General features: G+C 44.3%; 1 protein-coding gene across 5 annotated transcripts in view; it reads left to right on the forward strand.

Annotated features, from left to right (window-relative positions):
- Nucleotides 1–24,764, forward strand: part of DENND5A (DENN domain containing 5A) — a 125,577-nt gene that overhangs the window by 98,072 nt on the left and 2,741 nt on the right. The window contains exons 12-22 of one of the 5 annotated variants that reach the window (XM_033207623.1): nucleotides 3,979–4,131; nucleotides 13,333–13,417; nucleotides 15,004–15,088; nucleotides 15,559–15,687; nucleotides 18,606–18,727; nucleotides 19,943–20,088; nucleotides 20,652–20,770; nucleotides 21,466–21,647; nucleotides 22,258–22,340; nucleotides 22,898–23,021; nucleotides 23,948–24,082. In XM_033207623.1, coding sequence (XP_033063514.1) covers nucleotides 3,979–4,131; nucleotides 13,333–13,417; nucleotides 15,004–15,088; nucleotides 15,559–15,687; nucleotides 18,606–18,727; nucleotides 19,943–20,088; nucleotides 20,652–20,770; nucleotides 21,466–21,647; nucleotides 22,258–22,340; nucleotides 22,898–23,021; nucleotides 23,948–24,082 — 1,363 coding nt within the window. Of the gene's footprint in view, nucleotides 1–3,978; nucleotides 4,132–13,332; nucleotides 13,418–15,003; nucleotides 15,089–15,558; nucleotides 15,688–18,605; nucleotides 18,728–19,942; nucleotides 20,089–20,651; nucleotides 20,771–21,465; nucleotides 21,648–22,257; nucleotides 22,341–22,897; nucleotides 23,022–23,947; nucleotides 24,117–24,764 lie in introns of those variants that run through there. The other 4 variants (XM_033207622.1, XR_004436190.1, XR_004436191.1 and 1 more) reach the window with 4 other exon arrangements.

The following is a 24,764-nucleotide window of genomic DNA, read 5'->3' on the forward strand; positions in this document are numbered from 1 at the left end:
CCATCTCTACAAAAAAAAAAAAAATTAGGCGTGGTAGTGCGCACCTTTAGTCCCAGCTACTTTGGTGGCTGAGGTAGGAGGATCATTTGAGCCCTGGAAGTCAAGGCTGCAGAGTGAGACCTTCTCTCAAAAAAAAAAAAAAAAAAAGGCTGGTTAGTGTATCAGTACTGATATTTTAAATTCAGGTTAAAAAAAACTCTGGCCAGGCATTGTGGCCTTTGTGTGTGTGTGTGTGTTTGTGTGTGTAAAACTTCTGTCAGTTTACTCTGAGTAATATCTGTGATTTTTTTCCATACAATTTTGTCTCTTCTGCCTTTCTGCTGTGAAGAACACTGGTGATGCTGCATTTCTACGTTTTTTTTTTCTAAGCTGCTGGACTGTCATTCTTTTTTTTGAGATGGAGTCTCGTTGTGTCACCCAGGCTGGAATGCAGTGACGCAATCTCGCCTTACTGCAACCTCCGCCTCCCAGGTTCAAGCAATTCTCTTGCCTCAGCCTCCCAAGTGGCTGGGATTACAGGAGTGTATCACCACACTTGGCTAATTTTTGTATTTTTAATAGAGACACAGTTTCATGATATTGACCATGCTGGTATCGAACTCCTGACCTCAAGTGATCTGTCCGCCTTGGCCTCCCAAAGTGCTGGAATTACAGGTTTGAGCTATCTCAACTGGCCTGGACTGTCAAAATTCTTAAGTCATGAGATGCATGACCTGGCTGTGACAACTTCCTATTCCTAGCCAATGATGACTGAAATACATACCAATTTTAGACATGTTAATATGTGGGCAAATGTACATCTAGAATTGAAGAAATATAGTAATCAATATAACATCACAAACTACTGGCTTGCACATGGGGCAACAGGCTGTTGGAAGTATAAATTGGTATGATGATTTTGGAAAAGAGCATAGTATTGTTTAGTAATTCTTCTCCTAGGTTATTCCCTAGAGAAACTTTTGGAGCATGTCCCAAGAAGTGTGTACACGAAGTTTGCAGCAGCATTCTTTTAATAGCCCCAAACTAGAAACAACCCAAAAGCCAATCAGTAAGAGAATTAATAAATATATTGCGGTATATTCATATGGTGGAATGCTATACAACAATGGAAATGGATAACAATTATACACATCAGTATGGATGAATTTCACAAATATAAACATGAGTGAAAAAGCAAATCACAAGCCAGGAGTATCGGCACACACCTGTAATCCCAGCTACTTGGGAGGCTGAGGTGGGCAGGTTGCTTAAGCCTGGGAGTTCAGGCCCAGCCAGGGCAACATACTAAGACCCAGTCTCTTAAAGGGAAAAAAAAAAAAAAAATCACAAAAGAAACATGCACGCCGATAGTCCCAGCTACTGCGGGGGCTGAGGTGGGAGGATCAGTTGAGTCTGGGAGGTTGAGGCTACGTGAACCATGATCGAGCCACTGCACTCCAGTCTAGGCAATAAAGAGAGACCCTGTCTTTAAAAAAAAAAAAAAGATACAGACAAACCAAACCATATATTTTAGGGTTTAAAATATAGGTAATAATTTTCTTGCTTTTCTGTAGTTTCATTGTGTAAGTGGTTGCTTCTAGAGTGGGAAGGTGAATGGAAGAGGGTACGTGGGGTGCTTCAAAGGTGTAAACAGACAGTATTTATAAATACTGGGTGGGCGCAGTGGCTCATGCCTGTAATCCCAGCACTTTGGGAGGCCGAGGTGGGCAGATCACCTGAGGTCGGAAGTTTGAGACCAGCTTGACTAACATGGAGAAACCCCATCTCTACTAAAAATACAAAATTAGCCAGGCGTGGTAGTGCATGCCTGTAATCCCAGCTACTCGGGAGGCTGAGGCAGGAGAATTACTTGAACTGGGGAGGCAGAGGTTGCAGTGAGCTGAGAGATCACGCCGTTGCGCTCCAGCCTGGGCAACAAGAGTGAAACTCCGTCTCAAAAAAAAAAAAAAGAGAAAGAAAATACTGGCCTGGCGCTGGTCATAATCATGTAATAGCATATATATATATATATATATAAAAATAATATATTTCACAATAAAAAGGTGAAAAACAGTAACAGTGGAAAGAAATATGCCAAAATATTAAGAGTTGCTGCTTCTGAAAGGTAGGATTAGGGTGATTTCCTTTTCTTAGATTTTTATATATCACAAATTTATACCATAGTTAAATCTTACTTTTGAACTTGGACTCAAAGTTCAGGCAGATATGGGTTCAAAGGCCAGATCTATTGCTACTTTGCTGTTTCATTTGGGCAAGTTATATATATATATATATATTATATATATTTTTTATATATATAAATTATATATATAATTAATATGGTGCTATATTAAGTATAGATTTTGGGCAAGTTACTTAAGAGAATTATACTATACTTAATAGAGTATAAATATACTGTATTGTTTTATACTATGTTTAAATTTAGTATATTGATTACTGTATTTCTCAATTTCCTTATTGGTGAATTGAGGATGATAATAATAGTTACCTCATAGATTGTTAGGAGGCTTAAATGAGATAATGAAATGCTAAGTACAATGCCTGACACAGTACACTAACTATAGGCCGGGTGCGGTGGCTCAAGCCTGTAATCCCAGCACTTTGGGAGGCCGAGATGGGCGGATCACGAGGTCAGGAGATCGAGACCATCCTGGCTAACCCAGTGAAACCCCGTTTCTACTAAAAAAAATACAAAAAAAACTAGCCGGGCGTGGTGGTGGGCACCTGTAGTCCCAGCTACTCTGGAGGCTGAGGCAGGAGAACGACATGAACCTGGGAGGCGGAGCTTGCAGTGAGCTGAGATCCGGCCACTGCACTCCAACCTGGGCGACAGAGCGAGACTCCGTCTCAAAAAAAAAAAAAAAAAAAACCTGTGATTATCATTATGCAGTGTGTGTTTTCTTGGTTATGATCTTACAATAAGCAGTTGAAAATTTTTATGTAAAATAAATTACCTCCTCAATTTTTGTCCCCTTGACAGTTATTTCAGGTATATTTCTAAGTTGTATGTATGCTCGAAGGTTTGTTTAGTAGGGTCATTTAAGCAGTGGGAATCAGAGAATGTCAGCGGTGAGCATGACTGAAGGGTTTATTTATTTCTTTCATAAATGCAAAAACTGAATACAGAGTGATGAAATCACTGGCCAGGAGTCATAAAGATTGCTGTGTTCTTATCCTTTTTTTTTTTTTGAGACGGAGTCTCGCTCTCGCCCAGGCTGGAGTGCAGTGGCCGGATCTCAGCTCACTGCAAGCTCTGCCTCCCGGGTTTATGCCATTCTCCTGCCTCAGCCTCCGGAGTAGCTGGGAATACAGGCGCCCGCCACCTCACCCGGCTAGTTTTTTGTATTTTTCAGTAGAGACGGGGTTTCACTGGGTTAGCCAGGATGGTCTCGATCTCCTGACCTCATGATCCGCCCGTCTCGGCCTCCCAAAGTGCTGGGATTACAGGCTTGAGCCACCACACCCGGCCTCCTTTTCTTAACTAAATTTTTTTTTTGAGACAGAGTCTCGCTCTGTCGCCCAGGCTGGAGTGTAGTGGCACGATCTCGGCTTGCTGCAAGCTCCACCTCCTTGGTTGACGCCATTCTCCTGCTTCAGCCTCCTGAGTAGCTGGGACCACAGGCACCTGCTACCATGCCCGGCTAATTTTTTTGTATTTTTAGTAGAGACGGGGTTTCACCGTGTTAGCCAGGATAGTCTTAATCTCCTGACCTCGTGATCCGCCCGCCTTGGCCTCCCAAAGTGCTGGGATTACAGGCGTGAGCCACCACGCCCAGCTTTTCTTAACTAAATTTTTAAAGCATGCACTCCCTTGTAACCTGACCTATATGGGTATAAATATATTCTGTGTCCTTGGGGCTAATTCATCCTGTCCTTCCCAGCCCAACAGATGTACTGTGCAGGCTATCAGAACCCTCTCCGGTTGTATGTGATCCTCCTCACTGTGGTTATTTAATCCTGTTGACTGCTTCCTTGTAGACCAAAAGGATGCTGGTGGAAAAGATGGGCCGAGAAGCTGTGGAGCTAGGGCATGGGGAGGTGAACATCACAGGGGTGGAAGAGAACACCCTGATTGCCAGCCTTTGTGATCTCCTGGAAAGGATCTGGAGTCATGGACTACAAGTGAAACAGGTAATGGATGTATTGCCTCTCTCTGCTGAGCAAATTGTCTTCCTGTTTTCAGTTACTAGCTTTCCCACACTCTTTTTGTCCAGCTGACTGGCTTTGAAGAATGGTGTGCAGTGCTCTGGAGTGAGATTGAAATAAACAAATAAATAAATGTGATCCAAACTGTTTTCCTTAAAGATAAGCTTTATAAATCTGTGTGTTTATTAGACTTTTATAAAGAGGCATCTTTCTTCCTGGGGGTAGAGCTGAAGGCCAACCTGATAGGTCCTGTTTGGCAGCTGGCCCTAGTCTAGAGATAGACCAGAAAGAGAGAAGTTGGAGCTTGGGAAGTACTGATCGTACACTAAAGGTTGTTCACTAATCGTATATTCACAATGGAAAAAAAGTCTGTCATTAACATTTCTTTGTATGCAGATGGTTTAAACATTTGAGAGAAGGCCTCAGGAAGTTGAGTAAGTTTGATTTTTCCACTTAATACCCAGAGAATTTCCTTATTTCAAAATACTCTGTTTTCAATTGGTAGTCAAGATAGATACATTGTATTTTTATGTATTTCTAAATTTGAAAATAACTTGAAATTTTTTGAAAAGAAGTTTTATCATGGAAAAATTAGAAAATACATTAGTATCCATTGGTATTTCTCAAGGGCCTACTATGTCAGGTACTGTTGTAGGCACTAGAAATACCTCAGTGAACAAAACAGACCAAGATTTCTGCCTTCCTGGAGTGTCCATTCTAATGGGTATAGCAACAGTCTTCCACATATGTTCTTCAGAGCATTCTTCTGTGTACACATGCCCATGCATATGTAGCTATATATTTAAAAACCCAATGGAACCACAATGAGATACTATTTCACATCCACTGGAGTAGTTAAAATAAGTAACAAGTGTTAAGGGTGTGGAGAAATGAGAACTTTCATACATTACTATTGGGAATGTAAAATGGTGCAGCCACTTTTGAAAACAGTCTGGCAGTTCCTCAAAATGTTAAACAGTTCTTATATGACCTAGCAAGCCCACTTCTAGATACATGCTCAAGAGACATGAAAACATATGTCTACACAAAAACTTGTATGCAAATGTTCATAGCAGGCCAGGCGCAGTGGCTCACACCTGTAATCCCAGCACTTTGGGAGGCCAAGACAGGTGGATCACTTGAGGTCAGGAGTTTGATTGAGACCAGCCTGATCAACCTGGTGAAACCCCGTCTCTACCAAAAATACAAAATTAGCTAGGTGTGGTGGTGCATGCCTGTAATCCCAGCTACTTGGCAGGCTGAGGCAGGAGAATCGCTTGAACCCGGCAGGTGGAGGTTGCAGTGAGCCAAGATTGCACCGTTGCACTCCAGCCTAGGCAACAAGAGGGAAACTCCATCTCAAAAAAAAAAAAAAAGTTCATAGTAGCATTAGTCATAATAGTGTCATCATATGAGGCTATTATTACCCAAATGTTTATCAGCTGATAAATGGTGACCTAAATTTGGTGTATCCATACATTGGAAATATTATTGAGCAATAAAGGGAATAAAGTACCTACATGTGGTACAACATGGATAAACTCTGAAAACATACCAAGTGAAAGAAGCCAGACACAAAAGGCCACAGATTGTATGATCTCATTTGTACAAAATGTCTAAAATAGGCAAATCCATAGACAGAAAGTAGATTAAGGGTTGCCAGAGGCTAGAGGAAGGGAGCAATGGGAAGTGACTACTAATGCATATGGAGTGTCTTTTGGGGGTGATGAAAATGTTCTAGAATTAGATAGTGGTGATGGTTGCACAACTCTATATTAAAAATCAGATTTTTTTCAGAAAATTGCATACTTTGAAAGTGTGAATTTTATGATAATATGAATTACATCTCAGTGAAGTGGTTTTTTAAAAAATCCAAATAAGTTAATACTGTACGTAATGTTTTGCAACTTGCTTTGTTTTTATCTCATATCTTTTCTATGTCCTTAACTAATTTTTAGATGATAGAATAGTAAGTGTTTAAGAGCTTGACTGTAAAACAGACAGATCTGGGTTTGAAGTATGATTTCCACGTAATAACTTTATGAAACTGAGCAAGTTATCTAGCTTCTCTAAGCCTGTTTCCTTATATGTATAATGGAATTTTATTTTATTTTATTAATTTAATTTAATTTAGTTTAGTTTTTGAGACAGAGTCTTGCCCAGGCTGGAGCACACTAGCATGAACACTGTTCACTGCAGCCTTGACCTCCTGGGCTCAACTGATCCTCCCACCTCAGCTTGGAGACTGAGACTACAGGCATGTGGCAACATGCCCAGCTAATTTTTTTTTCTTTTGTAGAGATGAGGTCTCCCTATGTTGTCCTGGCTGGTCTCGAACTCCTGGGCTCAAGTGATCCTCCTGCCTCAGCTCCCCAAACTGCCGGGATCACAGGCATAAGCCACTGTGCCCTGCCTGATGGAATTTTAAAAGTACCCACCTCCATTGGGTCCTTGTGTGGATTCGATAATTAATGTAAAGCACTAAGCTCAGAGCCTGGTTTCTGGCTCTCTAAATGTTTGTGGTTATTGTAAAATCTCAGTTTTAATGACTACATCTATTGTATAGATGTGCCATACTTTAATCAATCTCTTATTATTAGTCATTTAGGTTAATTCTGATTTTTCAGTGTTGTAAAAACACTGCATTTATAGAGGCTTTTTTTTTTTTTTTTGAGACGGAGTCTTGCTCTGTCGCCCAGGCTGGAGTGCAGTGGCCGGATCTCAGCTCACTGCAAGCTCCGCCTCCGGGTTCACGCCATTCTCCTGCCTCAGCCTCCCGAGTAGCTGGGACTACAGGCGCTCGCCACCTCGCCCGGCTAGTTTTTTGTATTTTTTTAGTAGAGACGGGGTTTCACCGTCTTAGCCAGGATGGTCTCGATCTCCTGACCTCATGATCCGCCCATCTCGGCCTCCCAAAGTGCTAGGATTACAGGCTTGAGCCACTGCGCCTGGCCTATAGAGTTTTTTAAATGTTAAAAATTGTGTATTGCATCCCTAAAATTTTGAGACTGTGGTGTAGTAGCAACACTATGAACTGTGAGTCAGAAGGACTTTGGGTTTGAATCCTGGCTCCACTGGATGACTTTAAATAAGCAACTTGCACTTTCTGAAATCCAAATCCGTGAAAGATAGATAGTTAATAAAAACCTGTCTTTCAGAATATTAATTGTTCTACCATAAAGACATATGCACATGTATGTTCATTGCAGCACTATTCACAATAGCAAAGTTAGGATCAACCTAAATGGCCATCAATGGTAGACCAGATAAAGAAAAGGTGATACATACACACCATGCAACACTACACAATCATAAAAAAGAACTAGATCATGGCCTTTGCAGCAACATGGATGTAGCTGGAGACCATAGTCTAAAGTGAACTCATATAGGAACAGGAAACTAAATACTGCTAGTTCTCACTTATAAGTGGGAGCTAAACATTGAGTACACATGGACACAAAGAAGGGAACAACAGGCACCAAGGCCTACTTAACGGTGGAGAGTGGGAGGAGGGAGAGGATTGAAAAACTACCTGTGGGGTACGAGGCTTATTACATGAATAATGAAGTAATCTGTACACCAGACCCCTGTGATATGCAGTTTACCTATATGACAAACTTGCATGTGTGCCCCAAACCTAAAATAAAAGTTAAAAGAATTAAATAAATACCTTTCAGCTGTGATAATTAGAGACCATGAAAGGAAATACCTGGCGTGTGATGAGTATGCAAAATATGACAGCTATTATTATGGTGGGTTCTGTATGAAGGCTTTACTTCTTTCTTTTTCTCTGTAACAAGTGAGTAGAATATATATAATCCTTTTATCATTTTCCATAACATTTAGCAAGTCTGGCACTATAGTTGAGCTCTTTTAGCTTTGAGGTAAAACATATATGCTGAAAACTTTTAAATATTTACTGCAAAAATTTCTAGGGAGTTAGTGAAGCTTCTTCCTGCATTCTGAAAAATAGTACTGTATCATTATATGTTCTAAGTCTGTGTTCTAGGCTTTGCAGCAGTATTCTGCAGTAATTCTCACTGTAGGAGGAATTTATTATTCTGCAGAAATTCTCACAGTAAGAAGCCCTTCCTTCCTTCCTTCCTCCCTCCCTCCCTCCCTCCCTCCCTCCATCCCCTCCCTTCTTCCCTCCCTCTGTCCCCTCCCTTCCTTCCTCTGCCTCCCTCCCTCCCTCCATCCCCTCCCTTCCTCCCTCCCTCTGTCCTCTCCCTCCCTCCCTCTGCCTGCCTCCCTCTGTCCCCTCCCTCCCTCTGCCTGCCTGCCTGCCTGCCTGCCTGCCTGCCTTCCTTCCTTCCTTCCTTCCTTCCTTCCTTCCTTCCTTCCTTCCCCCCCCACCCCTTCCCTCTTTCCTTCGAGCGTCTCGCTCTGTCACACAGGCTGAGTGCAGTGGTATGATCTCAGCTCACTGCAACCTCCGCATCCTGAGTTCAAGTGATTCTCCCACCTCAGCCTGCCAAGTAGCTGGGATTATAGGCTCAGGCCACCACGTCCAGCTAATTTTTTTGTATTTTTAGTAGAGATGGGATTTCACCATTGTTGACCACACTGAAATTTCTTTTAGAGTTCATTTGCTCCCCCTCTTATTTTGGAGAGATAGGCTGCTTGTTTGGTGAGAAACCAGTGCAAAATAATGGGGGCTTTTTAGTTGAGGTTCCATTTTGTTCTGAGTCCTGGCTTTTGGAGCTCTGGAAGTGAAGCAGTGACAATGTCACCAGAGGAGAGTGAGGATCTGTTCTTGCCGGCATGGCATTTATGCCCTTAGGGATACATGTTCAGCTGGAGATTGACCCTGATGATCTATGTTGGGTTCCTAACACCATGTTCTCCCTAGGCCTCGGTTTTGCTGGTTTCTTTATCCTGCTGAGACGTTCTTCGGTTATCTTCCAGTCCAGCAGTCACACCCTCGTTACCTGCTGTCCTTTATCATACACCCAGATTGTGACTAAATTTGCTCTCAGAGGGTGATTTTATTATGCCCCTGTGGCGGCACCTTCCTGAGCAACCACCCATTATTATCTGCTTAGAAAGTAGAGAGAATCCAAACAGCATTTTTGCTGCTGGCCTCTTAAATTTTGTTACTAGCTTTGACTGCTTGGATGCAAGGCTGCCTGCAGCAAGTCTTCATAAGAACCTCTGTTATCCTCACCACTCTCTTTGGCTTTCAGTGACATCTTCCAAGGAGATGGACTTCCACCTATAGTATGTTTTTCTATCAGAGAGAGGTTTGGTTTTTCATACTCGTTTTGTAACTGCTGCCATTTGGGGTTGACACATGAAAAGGAGTTGTTACTTACCTTTCTTACTTATGACATTCTTGTAGAATCTGATGCAGTTTATTGTGTGTCCATGTCCGTAAATGCATAGTCAGGCTGTATTGAACCTTGCAGTCCCAATCAGGCCCTTTGCAAAAGAGGAAAAAGAGTAGGCCATGTCTCGTGAACTAGAAAAACCAAAGTGCAGCAGCCCAGTTGCTGCTCTTCCACTCTTGCCCTTGCTCTTTCTACTCACCTCTGTAATCACTGTGGGCCAGGGGCTTCCTTCTGGTATAGTGGCCTGATTTTGCCCTTGTCCTTGGTTCTTTGGTATTATTGCATGTCAGGCTGTCTGGTCACCAGCTGTACTTAATGTGTGCCACATTCAGACAGTTCTATTAATTTCTCTTAGGCTGCTTTCCTAGTCTGCCTAGATGCTGAGAAGCCTACTTGCTAATGGTTGTGGTAGATGGAAGGATGAATGGATTTCTAGAAGTTGAATTACTAAGTCAAAGACCATAAATATTTTAAGCTCTTGTATTATCTGTTAGATACATTAATAGACCTGTTTTATTTTTTGAAATGGAGTCTCACCCTGTTGCCCAGGCTGGAGTGCTGTAGTGCCATCTTGACTCACTGCAATCTCCACCTCCTGGGTTCAAGCAATTCTCCTGCCTCAGCCTCCTGAGTAGCTGGGATTACAGGCACCTGTCACCATGCACGCCTAATTTTTGTATTTTAGTAGAGATGGGGGTTCCCTGTGTTGGCCAGGCTGGTCTTGAACTCCTGACTTCAAGTGATACACCCACCTCGGCCTCCCACAGTGCTGGGGTTACAGGTGTGAGCCACCATGCCCAGCCAATGTTCTTTTTTTTTTTTTTTTTTTAAGTTTTTTTTTTTTTTTTTTGAGACGGAGTCTCGTTCTGATGCCCAGGCTGGAATGCAGTGGCTGGATCTCAGCTCACTGCAAGCTCCGCCTCCTGGGTTCACGCCATTCTCCTGCCTCAGCCTCCCGAGTAGCTGGGACTACAGGCGCCCGCCACCTCGCCGGCTAGTTTTTTGTATTTTTTAGTAGAGACGGGGTTTCACCGTGTTAGCCGGGATGGTCTCGATCTCCTGACCTCGTGATCCGCCCGCCTCGGCCTCCCAAAGTGCTGGGATTACAGGCTTGAGCCACCGCGCCCGGCCTTTTTTAAGTTTTTTAATTAAATTTTTTTTTTCTTTTTGGCTCCCAACAGGAAACAATAGACCTTCTTAGAAGCAGTGTATAGGATTTGTAAGTCTCATTAATGTTGTTAGACTTTTTTTTATTCAAATATTTGGTATTTGGATGAATAAAACCTGGTATTTTCTAATTTTAGTTTTTAGTTTTAATATATTTTAAAAATTGTCTTTGAAGTTGTAGGGTTTTAAGTTGATGAACTTTTGTAGGAAACACAAACATACAGCAAGCTTATTTTGACAACTTGCTCATCTATAGCGAGGGTTTCCTACCATTCAGATATTTGATTTTTTTTCCCCAGAGTAGGTCAAATTTGTGAATAGAAACAAAATAGACCCTCAATATTCTCATGGGGTAAATCTTAAGACCTTAAATCTTCACATTCGTTCCATAGCACAAAATTTTCTTCAGAAAGTATAACTTAAAAAGTTAAGTGATCTTTTCAGAAACATCTTGTGTAGCATAGTTATTAAGTGCAATGGTTTTGACATTAGATAGACTTAAGCTTGGATCCCAACACTCTGCTTACTAATGGTGTGACCTCTTACAAGTTACTTAACCTTTCCGATCCTCAATTTTTTCTTCTCTACAGAAAATAGGGATAGAGATCTCTACCTTGTTAGACTGTTGGGAGCATTAATTACAATATTGTATTTTGAACATCTGGCATAGTGCTTAGTTAATAGTAAGCCTCAAGACCTGGTAGCTTCTATCATTATTATAGAACCAAAGTCATTTATAAAACTATTATAATCTTACTAAAACAAACATACCACCTTTTTGTTTTTGTTTTTTTTTTGAGATGGAGTCTTGCTCATCACCCAGGCTGGAGTGCAGTGGCGCGATCTCGGCTCACTGCAAGCTCCGCCTCCCGGGTTCACGCCATTCTCCTCTCTCAGCCTCCCGAGTAGCTGGGACTACAGGCGCCTGCCAACGCGCCCGCCTAATTTTTTGTATTTTTAGCAGAGATGGGGTTTCACTGTGTTAGCCAAGATGGTCTCAATCTCCTGACCTTGTGATCCGTCCGCCTTGGCCTCCCAAAGTGCTGGGATTACAGGCGTGAGCCACCGCACCCGGCCAACATACCACCTTTATATTATTTTATTATCTACATGGGAACATTTACCATGAATCTGAAATAAAGTTGTTATCATGTAACAAGGGTTATGATGTACTGAACGATGATTAGAAAGAGACAAAGCAGTTGTTGGGTGACCAGCTGGGCTCACTCATTACCCAGGTGAATCGCTTCCTCACATCAGGCTTGCAAATACTATTCAGGTTTGTGCCTTGGCAAAATGACAAATTACTACATGTCTCAAATAGTGTAAAGTGCAGTTCTTACCTTTCCAAATGCCAAGTTTCTATTATATTGACTGTAGTTTATTTCAGCCATACAGTTAAGTACCAGCCTACCTTTCTTCACATTTCTTCAACTATACCTTCAATAGTAAATCCTCGTTATAGTGATGACTTACTCTCCCTGACCTGTGCTAACAACTTGTAAGGTAACCAAAGATACCACAGTTTCCCCCACTTAACAGAGAAGGAAACTGACATTCAGAGAGGTTCACCAAACTGCTTTGCCTAGTTTGCCAAGTAGCAAAATTAGGACTAAAACAATATTTAAAGGAATAACTTTAAATATTTTAGGAAATTCAGGAGCTAAGATGGAAGCTTATAGGCTGCATATCCACTCCTCCGTGCAAAAGCCATCAAGCTGACATAAAACCAACAGACCATTTAGAGGATGATAGGTCATTTGCTTCTTTTTTTTTTTTTTTTTTTTGAAAGGTAGCCTCACTCTGTCACTCAGGCTGAAGTGCAGCGGCATGATCATAGCTCCCTGCAACCTCTGCCTCCCATGTTCAAGTGCCTCCACCTCCCAGGTTCAAGTGATCCTCTTGCCTCAGCCTCCTGAATAGCTGGGACAGCAGGCATGTGCTACCACCCCGGCTAATTTTTGTATTTTTAGTAAGGGTTTGCTGTGTTGGCTAGGCTGGTCTCGAACTTCTGACCTCAAGTGATCCGCCCGCCTTGGCCTCCCAGTGTTGGGGTTGGGATTACAGATGTGAGACACTGTACCTGGCCTGCTTTTTTCTTTCTTTCTTTCTTTGTTTTTTCTTAAGACAGCGTCTCACCCTGTTGCCCAGGCTGGAGTGCAGTGGTGCGATCTCGGCTCACTGCAACCTCCGCCTCCTGGGTTCAAGCGACTCTCCTGCCTCCTGAGAAGCTGGGATTACAACCACGCGCAACCACATCCTGCTAATTTTTATATTTTTAGTAGAGACGATGGGGTTTCACCATGTTGGCCAGGCTGGAATCGAATTCCTGACCTCAAGTGATCTGCCTGCCTCGGCCTCCCAAAGTGTTGGGATTATAGGTGTGAGCCACCGTGCCCAGCTGCTTTTTTCTTTCTTATCCACTGGTCCCTTCCCAGGCTCTCTTTCCCATCTCCTTTCTATTCCCAGTGGGAAACCATTTCCTTTTTCTGTTCCCTTCCATTGTTTATATTTCTTCTGGATTTTAGTAAATTGATATATTTGCATATGCTGTGTCCTGGATGTACATTGAAACAAGAAACAGTACATATTTTTTTTTTTTTTTTAGCAAAAGCTTCTATCTGTATGTTGAAAGCCTTGACCCCTGAAATCTAAACTGATAGGTGTTTCTCCCTTGCATTGGTTCCAGGGGAAATCAGCCTTATGGTCCCACCTGTTACATTATCAGGACAACCGGCAGAGAAAACTCACATCAGGAAGCCTCAGTACCTCAGGTAAGATAGTCTCTGCATTGGAGAGTCTGTCCTCTCTCCACTTTTCCATCATCCACTGGAGTGATCATTTTGAAGCAAACTGTTCCAGGTCAAAGAAGCCTTTGCTCTGGAGTGTTTTCTCTTTTAAATATGGAGCCACCAGACTCTCTGAACCACAGAGCATACCAAAACCATGGCATTTGCTTTCACTGTGTATTTCTGTACGCTTTTTATTGGCAAGATAGAAAATTTATATGGGCAAGAGGCCAGTCTCAAAATGAATATGGGTTTTACTGTGGTACTGGGTTTGGAGCAGGCTGTTTTCAGAGTCTTTTATTTTATTTCTGTGACATGGGCATTATGATTATCTATCGTATTAGTCAAGAGATCTGTTGGTCAGTGTCCTTCCTTGGACTTGCTCAAAGTCAAGTCCTGGTGTGAATGATCCCTTATACTTACTTTCTGTTTCTAATCTAATAAAAATGTCAGAGTTTGTGGCAACTCCAGAGGTCATCTAGTCCAGGCCCTTTGTTTTACAAGAGGAGGAAACAAGTCTGGAGAGGAATTGAATTTACTTAAGATCACAAAGTGAGCTCATGGAAGAGGCCAGATAAGAGCCAGTCATCTTGTCTCCTGCTCTGATGTTTAGACCATCCTACAGTGTCCTTTCCAGGGTAGTCTCCCTTCTTCTTTTACTTCTTGGTGCATCTCCCCTTCACATCATCCTTTGTTCTCCACTCTCTGCCAAAACATTTGTTTACCTTTCTTGATGTTTTTATCTTAATGGTAAAGGTGAGTTAAATGGGGTAAAAAGATGGGCAAAGAACTCTTTGCTCTTGAACTAGTTGACCTTAACTAGCACTGAACCTGGGGAGATAACTGGCTGAAAACTAGGGACAAGAGTTCTCCAGGTAGGCTTATGAGGAATTTTTTGGCCCGCTTTCTGGATGTGTAAAAGCAGGTTCTTATTAAGAATGCTATAGAAGTCATTGCCAAGAAATAAACTGTAGCCAAAAATTCTCAACAGCTTGATGATGAAAATACTAAGTTTTAAACATTAGGCCAGACATGAGGATATAAAGGTATTATATCTGCTCTTCTCCTAGAGGTCCTATCATTCTGGAACGGAACCAGAACATTCTTGTTCTTTATACATTCTCTTGGGCTTTTGTAGGCTGCTGTGAAGCCAGAACAGGATGTGAATAGTGGCTCCAAGTGGAAGCACTGCTTCTGTGGATCATGATGAGAGCATGATAGACTAGGAGCCAAGAGATCTGTGTTCCAGTACTGACTTTGCTAGTTGGTGATGTAGGCAAAGCAGCTAACCTCTCTGAATGTCATTTTCCTTCTCTGTTAAGTGGGGGAAATTGTGGTATCTTTTTTGGCTACCTTATAAATTGTTAGAGAATTAAATGAGATAATATCCATAAAAATACAAAATTTGATCTCTAGTAGGAATTTAATAAATATTTATGAAACAATCAATTAAAGTGTTACCAGTGTAACCAACTGTTTCCCATAGCAATTTGTGATTTGAGATGAGGGAAGGGTAGTCAGCTATTTGGATATTCAGATCTCTTTGGACATGACCAACTTGTTTATTCTAGGAATACTTCTTGATTCAGAACGTAGGAAGTCTGATGCCAGCTCACTCATGCCTCCCCTGAGGATCTCCCTGATTCAAGATATGAGGTCAGTATGGGCTCACATGTAATAAGCCACTAAAATCCTGTTTTCAGTTGCTGCTTAGGTATCCACTTTAAGTAACAAGGTCTCAGTGGCTGCTATGGCATCTCAGCTAACATGGAAGCCCTTCTAATCACAAGGTCTTGTGTTTCATAATACATTTGTAAAGCTGCACAAACAGTTGGGTTTCCTGGCATTTTTGGAGGTAAGGGAGCATAGGAGAGTATCTCAGGCCCTAAGAGCTCAGAGTTAGCCTGGCTTTTTAAGGTCTGTGCTGTCTTTTTTCCTCCCAAAATATGGTGAGCCTATCTGGTAAAGCTACATGGAAGCCCAGTATTTGGAGAATATAGAGATAGGCTCTCCTAGGTTGGGATAGGGCTGTCTCAGCAGGTCTCCTTCGGCTTTGCAGGTAAGTTATTGGCAGTGAGTTCATCTCCCATCCCACCCTCCACTTTCCTTTTGCATTCTTCCTCCAGGCACATCCAGAACATCGGGGAAATCAAGACTGATGTGGGAAAGGCCAGAGCATGGGTGCGACTGTCCATGGAAAAAAAGTTGCTTTCCAGACACCTGAAGCAGCTCCTCTCAGACCATGAGCTCACCAAGTAAGGCTGCTCCGCCAGGAGTAGAAGCAGGCTCCCAGGAATGGAGGGAAGAGATTGGAAACTTGTGTGGGAAGGGGGAGTATTCATTGCTGCTGCATTCAGCTAACCTCTTTGCTTATGAAGGTTTTGCAGTATTTCCTCTTCTCCCTTTTTATCAGTAGAATACTTCTGCTATATCGGTTCTCCCTGTCTTCTCAACCTGCATGCCCAAAACTAGCTTTCTTAGAGAGGTAGTGAGAAGGATGAGGTCCTCCTCTCCTTCCTGTATTCAGGTGACATGTATACCTCTTGGACATAAGGCATTTCCTTTGTCTCTTTTGTGTTCTGGGGAGCAAAGGATTGGAGAATTAAAAGGAAACTTCTGAGATGTCCTCTTCTCTCTCTTGTTCAACACATCATACCCCTCACTCCTCTCAGGATGTCTGTAGCCTTTTCTTGTCTGTACTTCTGCATGACCCTAGTCCCTGTCCGCACTCTACCTGGTAAACTTCTTCAGGGCCCAGTTTTCTTTCCCAGAGTTTTCCTGGACTCCCCAGAAACGTGGTTCATCCCTCCTCCAGGCATGCATAACGTTTGTTAGAATATTTGTTCATCCCCTTTTTACCACGATGTGTTGTATTATCATTATCTATTTGCTTGCTACTTACTGACGTTTGCTTTCATTGAAGGCATAAACCTGTCCCTTTCCCAAGGCTGAGCATGTTGCTTAGCGTCCACTAGGGATTCAGCCAGTGCACGTAAAAGGTGTGTATAGCTGCAGAGACAGGAGGTGGACAGCCTGTGAAGAGTATATCTTGATAGAATGTCCCTCAGTCTCTGCGATTTCCAGCTAGTTGCCAGGACTGTTTGTAGCTTGGAGATGCAGTAAGGCGGAGGCAGGGTTGTATATTCATGGGGGCTGTATATTCACGGTACCCACTGAATTCTAAATTCCAAAGGAAGAAATGAGTTAGCTCCTATATAGGGAGCCTAAACTCTTTCTCCTTAACTTGTCTGTGGTGAGTAATACCGTGTAGTGCCCTTCTTACCTTGAAACTCACTTTGTGTGGCTGCCATGACCTTATACCATCTTGTTCTCTTTCTCCCCTTGCTCTTTGCACAGTGTTGGCTTTCACTGTCTTCAATTCTTTGCATGCACACACTCTTTGTTGCTTTCTCGCTTGCTCTCTTACTTGGTGATCTCACCCATTCTCATGACTTCTCTCACCTCTAAGCAGGAAATGCCCACATCTGAAGTTCTGGCCCTGACATGTCTTTTGAACTCCACTCCTGCATTTATTTCCATTCTGATATTTTACCTTTAGCTCAGAGAGAACAAAAGCAAGCTTCACAGAGTCTTCACCATAACTACTTTACTCTCAGATTTTTTGTTAATGTCGCCGCTGTGCTCTCTGAAAAGCTTACCCCCACTTCTTCTCCATACCTACATTCAAAATTTGGAGTCAGTTTTGACTCCTTGCTTTGCTTTATCTCCCACATACAGATTTCAGGTCTTTCACCTCTGTCCCACCTGTCTCCTTACCATTTTTACTGCACAGACTTAGTTTAATCCTCATTTCCCTTTCACTTCTCACCTGCACTAAATTTAAATTTCCTGAAGTTGGTCATGTCTGTCTCTTTTTCTAGGGCAAATTGCAGAAACCTCTTACTTACTGGGCAGATTGCAAACTCCTTAGTTTAAAATTTTAGGACCTTCCTTCATTTGAATAGCCTTTTTGTTTGTTTGTTTGTTTCATTTGACACCCTTGGTACAATAGCCTAACTTCTTAGTCTCATTGCTGACTGATCACTTCACTGAACCCTCAACTCCAGCCAAACTGGTTTCCAAACCTATCTGTACAACACTTGTCTAAATTTCTGCTGCCCTTCAGGTCCTTCTTGTTCTAGGCGGCCTTCCAGGACCACTGAAGCATATGGCTCTTTAAATTCCAGAAAACAGCCTTTTGTTTGATTATTCATTGTGAGCAGTCCTATACCATGGCCTTTACCTGATTTATTCACTTAGACTGCATTTGAGGATAGGCGCTTTCCAGCACCTGGACATAACAGGCCTGGGTTGATAAATTATCTGTTAAAAGTACCTTATAAACCTGGCTAGGTAGAACCTCACAGATCTGAATTCTTTACCTCTCTGGCCATGGTGATTGCAGCTTGGGCAACCAGGACAGTTGTCTTCTTTTGTTCTTTGTGTTGAAGGCCTGCACATTTGGCTCTGGGTGTCTCCTCTATTTGGGGGAAGACATCATTGCTTTGAAGCTGTAGAGGGCCTGGAATGTCAGGCAAAGGAGTTGACCTCTGACGAATAGGCAGTGGAAATGAAGGGAGGAAGTTTGAAAAAAGGGGAAGGATATGATCTGCATGGCTCTTCCTTGCCTGTGACCTGGATCAGAGGCGGGAGCAGAAGCCTGCCCTTTATCGCCTCTGAAGCTGTCCTGGGCTTATACCCCCATTCAGAGCAGTGTTCTGACTCTCTGCTCTCAGATCTACTCAGGGTTTGAAACTAGGCCTGGTGATGAATGGTGACCGCAGACCTTCATCCTCTGCCACTCACACACTGTACACTAGCTGACAGCCTAACTAGAAGCCTGAGAGGACCTGTGTCATCCCTGATGGAATTTCATTACAGCCCTCAGTTTAGAAAAGGAGATTTCATGACTTTTGATACTTGACATTATGGTAACGTCATATACCTTGGACACAGGCAGTTTTTGATTTTTGTTGTTCCTGCTGTAGCTTAAACCATTGTCCCTCTGTCGCTTAGTTAGAGTAGATAGCTTTGTTCCTTTAGAGGGTGAACCTAAGGAACTTGAGGCTTGACATCTTATGCTTCCCTTAGCTGTCTCCTTCCAGAACTGAAAATTCTAGTTTCTTTCCCTTCCTTTTGGTCAGAGACTGATGTGTTGCCTCCTCTCCAACAGAAAGTTATATAAGCGCTATGCCTTCCTGCGCTGTGATGACGAGAAGGAGCAGTTCCTCTATCACCTCCTGTCTTTTAATGCCGTCGATTACTTTTGCTTCACCAATGTCTTCACAACTATCCGTGAGTAGCCCTGTGCTCCCACTGGCCTTCTCAAGGCAGTCTTTATGAACCTGCCTGAGACTCACTCATTGTCCCCTTTTTAAAGAAAGAAGATTATCCCTTGTACTTTCTATTTGTCTTTTGCTTCTGTGGGGAGAGGGGTGCGCTTGCCCTCCTTGGAGGTTGTGTTTTCTCTGAAGTTTCTCATTCTTGTTCTGAAGTGGAGAGCTCAGTCTTTGTTGCCATTGTGTTGTCGATGTTGTCCTAGGCACTGCTCTGGGAGCCTCAGGTGATGAAGGTGGAGTGGAGTCAGTTGAGCTGATGCAGTTTACCTCCCTCCCTGCATACCCACAAAGAATCTCCCTTTTGTTTTCACCTGAGAGTGTCACTTGGCATCACAGAATATTTCAGACCAGGCTGAAGGGAAAAAGAGCTCTTGCCTGAGGTAGCAGAAAGAACTCCAGATGCCAGTGGGAGATTTAAGTCTGGGCCCAGCTTTGGCTAACTCATTATGTGTCTGTGAGCAGAGTCTATCCTGCTGTGAGTCCCAGTCTCTCTATTTACAGAATAGGGAAGAGGGTTCAATATGGTCTAATTCCCTTTGAGCCTCTTCTTTCCCTGATGCCAGGATTCTCTGCTGGGTGGAGTTTAGTCTCTGAGTTTGCCACTTGGCAAGTTCTTTGGCCAATTACTCAGCAGCATGGACTCTTGTTTCTATCTGATGCTGCATCTTCCCTTTTAGAGACTAGAGCTATGGGCTTAATAGAAGTAGCACTGGACTGGAATTTAAAAGATCCGAGGCAAACTGTTTCTCTCTCTGTGCCTTGGAAAAAGGATTGCAATACTTCATCTCCAAAGATTGTTATGATTGTTATTAGGGTTCATGAGATGATAGATTGAAGAGTGCTCTAAAAAGCAGTTCAGTACGTTAGGAGTTGGGGATATTGTTTAACCAACAGGTTCATTTAGCTCTGAGCCTATAGATAGGCTTGGATCTTTGATGTTTGGGTGGTAAGCCTGAGAGAAGTGAAATTGAGGAGGGGCTGTGGAATAGTTGGCTAATATTCTACATCAGCCAGGGACTAGGTCCTGGGGCCCTGTTGTTCCAGGGCTTTGCTTGGGCTGGGATAGCAGGGGCCACAGTTGTGCCAGCTTGCCTGGAGCAGGTCAAAGTCCCATCTGATATGGGAAGGATTCCTGATTCTCCTCAATACTTTTGTGGCTTCCCCTAAACAGTGATCCCGTACCACATTCTGATCGTACCAAGCAAGAAGCTGGGGGGCTCCATGTTCACTGCCAACCCATGGATCTGTATATCAGGAGAATTGGGTGAGACACAGATTCTGCAGATTCCCAGGAATGTGCTAGAGATGACCTTCGAGGTATGTGTTATTTGGGGCCATAGCTCTGTGGGGATCTGAGTTTGCAACAGCTGCTTTGGGGAGTTTTGTGCAGGGTTTTTCAGAGGCCTTGCTATGTACAGTGTAATGCGTCAGTATAGCTGACTTTCCTGAGATGATCTGAGGCTGGAGCCAAGGACTGACCCTGAGGAGGGGGACCCCACCCTGTCTAAACAGTGTCTGTTTGGAAGGCACTTCCTTGTCTGGACTTGCACATCTCTCTATGCATAGTGTGTCGAGAAGTCCCCAGGAGTTCTTTCAGCTACTCAGCCCACCTGTTCCCAGAGACCTCAGAACCCACTTCCAGAACCTCTTGCTCCCAGGCCCTATTCTTCTTCTAGGTAGAGTGTTTTCTTTCTCAGCCTTGGGCACCCCCATGAGATAGTGCTGTACCGCACTTTTGGCAGTATATAGAGCCATGACCTCTACCCCTGCAGATGCTGAGGGGTCACGTTGCAGGTAGCCAGTCAGATCTGTGCCTCTGAGGACTACTGTTCTTTCCTCTGATTTTCCTGACCTACCTCATCTTCTCTATTCTTTAACAGTGCCAGAACTTGGGGAAGCTTACTACTGTCCAGATTGGCCATGATAACTCTGGGCTGTATGCCAAATGGTTGGTGGAGTATGTGATGGTCAGGAATGAGATCACAGGACATACCTACAAGTAAGTGTTCCCTCAGGCTGTAAGGTAGAAGGGCAAGGTGTGTCTACAGGAGCTGTTTGATGCTTGGGTATGTGGAGTTCCCAAGGAGACCCTTTAGGTTGCGATAACCTGAGGTAACTTCCTGTTTGGCTCTGCCTCATACACTTGAAAGTAAGTAGAAGGAGGGTTTCCTCTTTTTTTTTTTTTTTGAGATGGAGTCTTGCTCTGTCACCTAGGCTGGAGTGCAGTGGCGTGATCTTGGCTCACTGCAGCCTCTGCCTCCTGGGCTGAGGTGATTCTCCTGCCTCAGCTCCCTGAGTAGCTGGCATTACAGGCATGCGCCACTACGCCCAGCTAATTTTGTATTTTTGGTAGAGACCGGTTTCGCCATGTTGACCAGGCTGGTCTCGAACTCCTGACCTCAGGTGATCCAGCCACCTTGGCCTCTGAAAAGTGCTGGGATTATAGGCATGAGCCATCAGGCCTGGCCGGAAGGAGGGTTTCCAGGTGAAGATGTGTGGAATTGCTGTGCCCAGGTCCCAGGCCACCCATGCCACTCAGGTCGCTTCTCTGATGATACATGGTGGAACCAGCAGAGCCTTGAAGGAGTCTCTATCCTGGTTTCAGAGCCTATCTCCAGGGATTGCTTTGTTGTGGCTCTTGCTGAGCAGCAGGGAGAAGCTGGATGTGCTGACAGTCCATTGTCTGACCTTCAGGTTCCCTTGTGGCCGGTGGTTAGGGAAGGGCATGGATGATGGAAGCCTGGAGCGGATCCTAGTTGGGGAGCTGCTCACATCCCAGCCTGAGGTGGATGAGAGGCCGTGCCGGACCCCGCCGCTGCAGCAGTCCCCCAGTGTCATCCGGAGGCTTGTTACCATCTCACCCAACAACAAGCCCAGTAAGTGGGAGGAGAGGTTGGGCCCTCATGCCACACAGTCTAGGGAATGGGTGGATCTCGTGGGCCCTGATATGGGGAACCCGGATCCCAGCCTGTTTAGCTGCCTTAGGAAACACTTCTGCTGACAAAGCCACCTCAGGCATGTGGCACCCTTCTCTTACGAATCACTGAGAGCATTTGGCACTCTCCTTAGAGGGCTGGCAGGAGAGGAGAGAACTCATGCTGCCAAGCCTGGGTGCTGTATATATTCATGCATGATCCATTAAAGGAGAAGGGTCTACTTTCTGGCCTTCTCCTTCCTGATTCCTGGGCTTCACAGCCAAGGCATGACTCTCTTTTGGTTGCCCACAATTCCAAAGTAAAATGGAAAATAAACTTTACCAGCATTTCTTAGAGATAGAACTCTAAGGTGTTAGCTTTTGTGTTTTTCCCCCAAGATTTGTGGAAGAGCTAAATCAGCAGAGCTGGGTGGACAAGAGCCTCTGCTTCCTAGGGTCCAGCTGCCCTGCCTCTCCTATGGGCCCTCCCCATGTCCTCAGTCTCCTGCTCAGGCAGCTAAGCACTGTTAGCCTCTGAGATTGGTTAGGGATGTCTGCTTGATTTTTATTAGAGCTGAACACTGGGCAGATCCAGGAGTCCATCGGGGAGGCAGTCAATGGCATTGTGAAGCACTTCCATAAGCCTGAGAAAGAGGTGAGCCTTCCTGCCCTCCAATCCAGGGCCTTACATTGAGTAAGAGAGAATAATTTTGTTTTTCCAATGATCCTGTTATGCTCTTCCAGGCCCATGTCCTGTGGACACCCTAGAGTCTTGTAGAGTGTGTGCCTCAGCTAGTTGGAGATGGAGCAGACTCCTTCCTCTGGGGGCCTTTGCCTCAGATTACCCTGTTTTCCCTCCATACTGATGACCCAGTAGAGTCCCTGGGCCCCTAGTGAACAGTGCCCATTCCTGTCCTCTTCTAGATTTGCCTGGGTCTCCTTGAATAGTGGCCACACTGGCTTTGTCCTCCAGTGGAGAATCTCCTTATGTGTGACCCAGATCCCTCATCTCTTCTTTCATCCATTTATTCAACAACTCTTCACTGGGAGCTGCTCTGAGCCAGGCACTGTGCCACATGTCAGGGGAACAGACGGAGTCCTAGCCTGTCTTTTGCAGCCTTCCCAACTCTGGGCTGTGGGTTTAGGGATGCAGTGGTGGGAGGGCAGCTCGGCTGAGACAAGCCTGGCATCCTCCCCTGTTTCCTTACTTAGCGAGGCAGTCTGACGCTGTTGCTCTGTGGAGAGTGTGGCCTTGTCTCGGCCCTGGAACAGGCTTTCCAGCATGGATTTAAATCACCCCGGCTCTTCAAAAATGTCTTCATTTGGGATTTCCTGGGTGAGTTGAGCTGGAGTATGAGGGTGGGAAAAGCATGTAGAGATATAGGGGGACTCGCCAACATAGCATGGGTGCTGACCACTCTGAGAGGCAGAACCCAAATTAGGTGACTCTCAGATCTCATTTGTTTGCTCTGGTTTTTCTTTTTTTTTTTTTTTTTTTTTTTGAGACGGAGTCTCGCTGTCACCCAGGCTGGAGTACAGTGGCCGGATCTCAGCTCACTGCAAGCTCCGCCTCCCGGGTTCACGCCATTCTCCTGCCTCAGCCTCCTGAGTAGCTGGGACTACAGGCGCAGGCCACCACGCCCGGCTAGTTTTTGTATTTTTTAGTAGAGACGGGGTTTCACCGTGTTAGCCAGGATGGTCTCGATCTCCTGACCTCGTGATCCCCCCGTCTCGGCCTCCCAAAGTGCTGGGATTACAGGCTTGAGCCACCGCGCCCGGCCTGCTCTGGTTTTTCTTAAAGGAAATGACAAGAGCTCTCCTCCCCCCTTGGTAAATGCTTACCTCTTAAGAATTAGACAGAAAAAATTATTCTAGACATCTGTTATTTAGTATGGACTTAGTCCTGAGTCCTCACACTTTCTCCTTATAGATCCCAAAGTCCAGCTGAGTGTATTGGAGCCCCAAGCCCTATGTTGCACCAATATGGAGAATTTTCATGCAAGAAACCATCCTCAGAATTTTTTGTGTCTTCAGAGTAGGGAAAAGAACATCTTTAGATCAAGGGCCACATAACTCAATTTAAAAAATAAGGATAGGGAAGCTAAGGATCATTTTGAAACATGACCGGTGACATCAGAACACTTGTGCTATTCTCATTAAGTTACCTGCGTGGACTTGGAGAGGCCCATGGCAAGTGGCCTGCAGGACCATCAGGTTGGTGTTGAGAGCCTTTTCACTGGCAAGCTTTTCTACTCTTCACAGAAAAAGCACAAACCTATTATGAGACATTAGAGCAGAATGAAGTAGTCCCTGAGGAAAACTGGCATACAAGAGCCCGGAACTTCTGCCGATTTGTCACTGCAATCAACAATACTCCCCGGAACATCGGCAAGGACGGCAAGTTTCAGATGCTGGTGTGCTTGGGAGCCAGGTACTGCAGACTCGGGGCCCAGAGTGCACAGTGGTTAGTTAGCCTTGGTGGTGGTGTTGGAGGCCTGGTGTGGTGCAGGGGTGAGGAATGGCTCACCAGGTGCCCTTAGGGAGATAAGGCCTTAGAAGGCTTCCTAGAAGCTCTGAATTTCCTTTGCGTATCATGTATGGTCACACACTACATAAAATGTGCCGCATAACAACATTTGTCAGTAATGGACTGTTTATGGGATGATGGTCCTATAAGATTATAATACTTGGCCGGGCGCGGTGGCTCAAGCCTGTAATCCCAGCACTTTGGGAGGCTGAGATGGGCAGATCACGAGGTCAGGAGATCAAGACCATCCTGGCTAACACGGTGAAACCCCGTTTCTACTAAAAAATACGAAAAACTAGCGGGCGCCTGTAGTCCCAGCTACTTGGGAGGCTGAGGCAGGAGAATGGCATAAACCCGGAGGCAGAGCTTGCAGTGAGCTGAGATCCGGCCACTGCACTCCAGCCTGGGCGGCAGAGTGGGACTCCGTCTCAAAAAAAAAAAGATTATAATACTCTGTTTTTACTGTACCTTTTATATGTTGAGATATGTTTAGATATCCAAATACTTACCATTGTGTTTTAGTTGCCTACAGTATTCAGCACAGTATTCCTT

This window comes from Trachypithecus francoisi, unplaced genomic scaffold, assembly GCF_009764315.1.
Source record: "Trachypithecus francoisi isolate TF-2019V2 unplaced genomic scaffold, Tfra_2.0 Lachesis_group8, whole genome shotgun sequence".
Lineage (NCBI taxonomy): Eukaryota > Metazoa > Chordata > Mammalia > Primates > Cercopithecidae > Trachypithecus > Trachypithecus francoisi.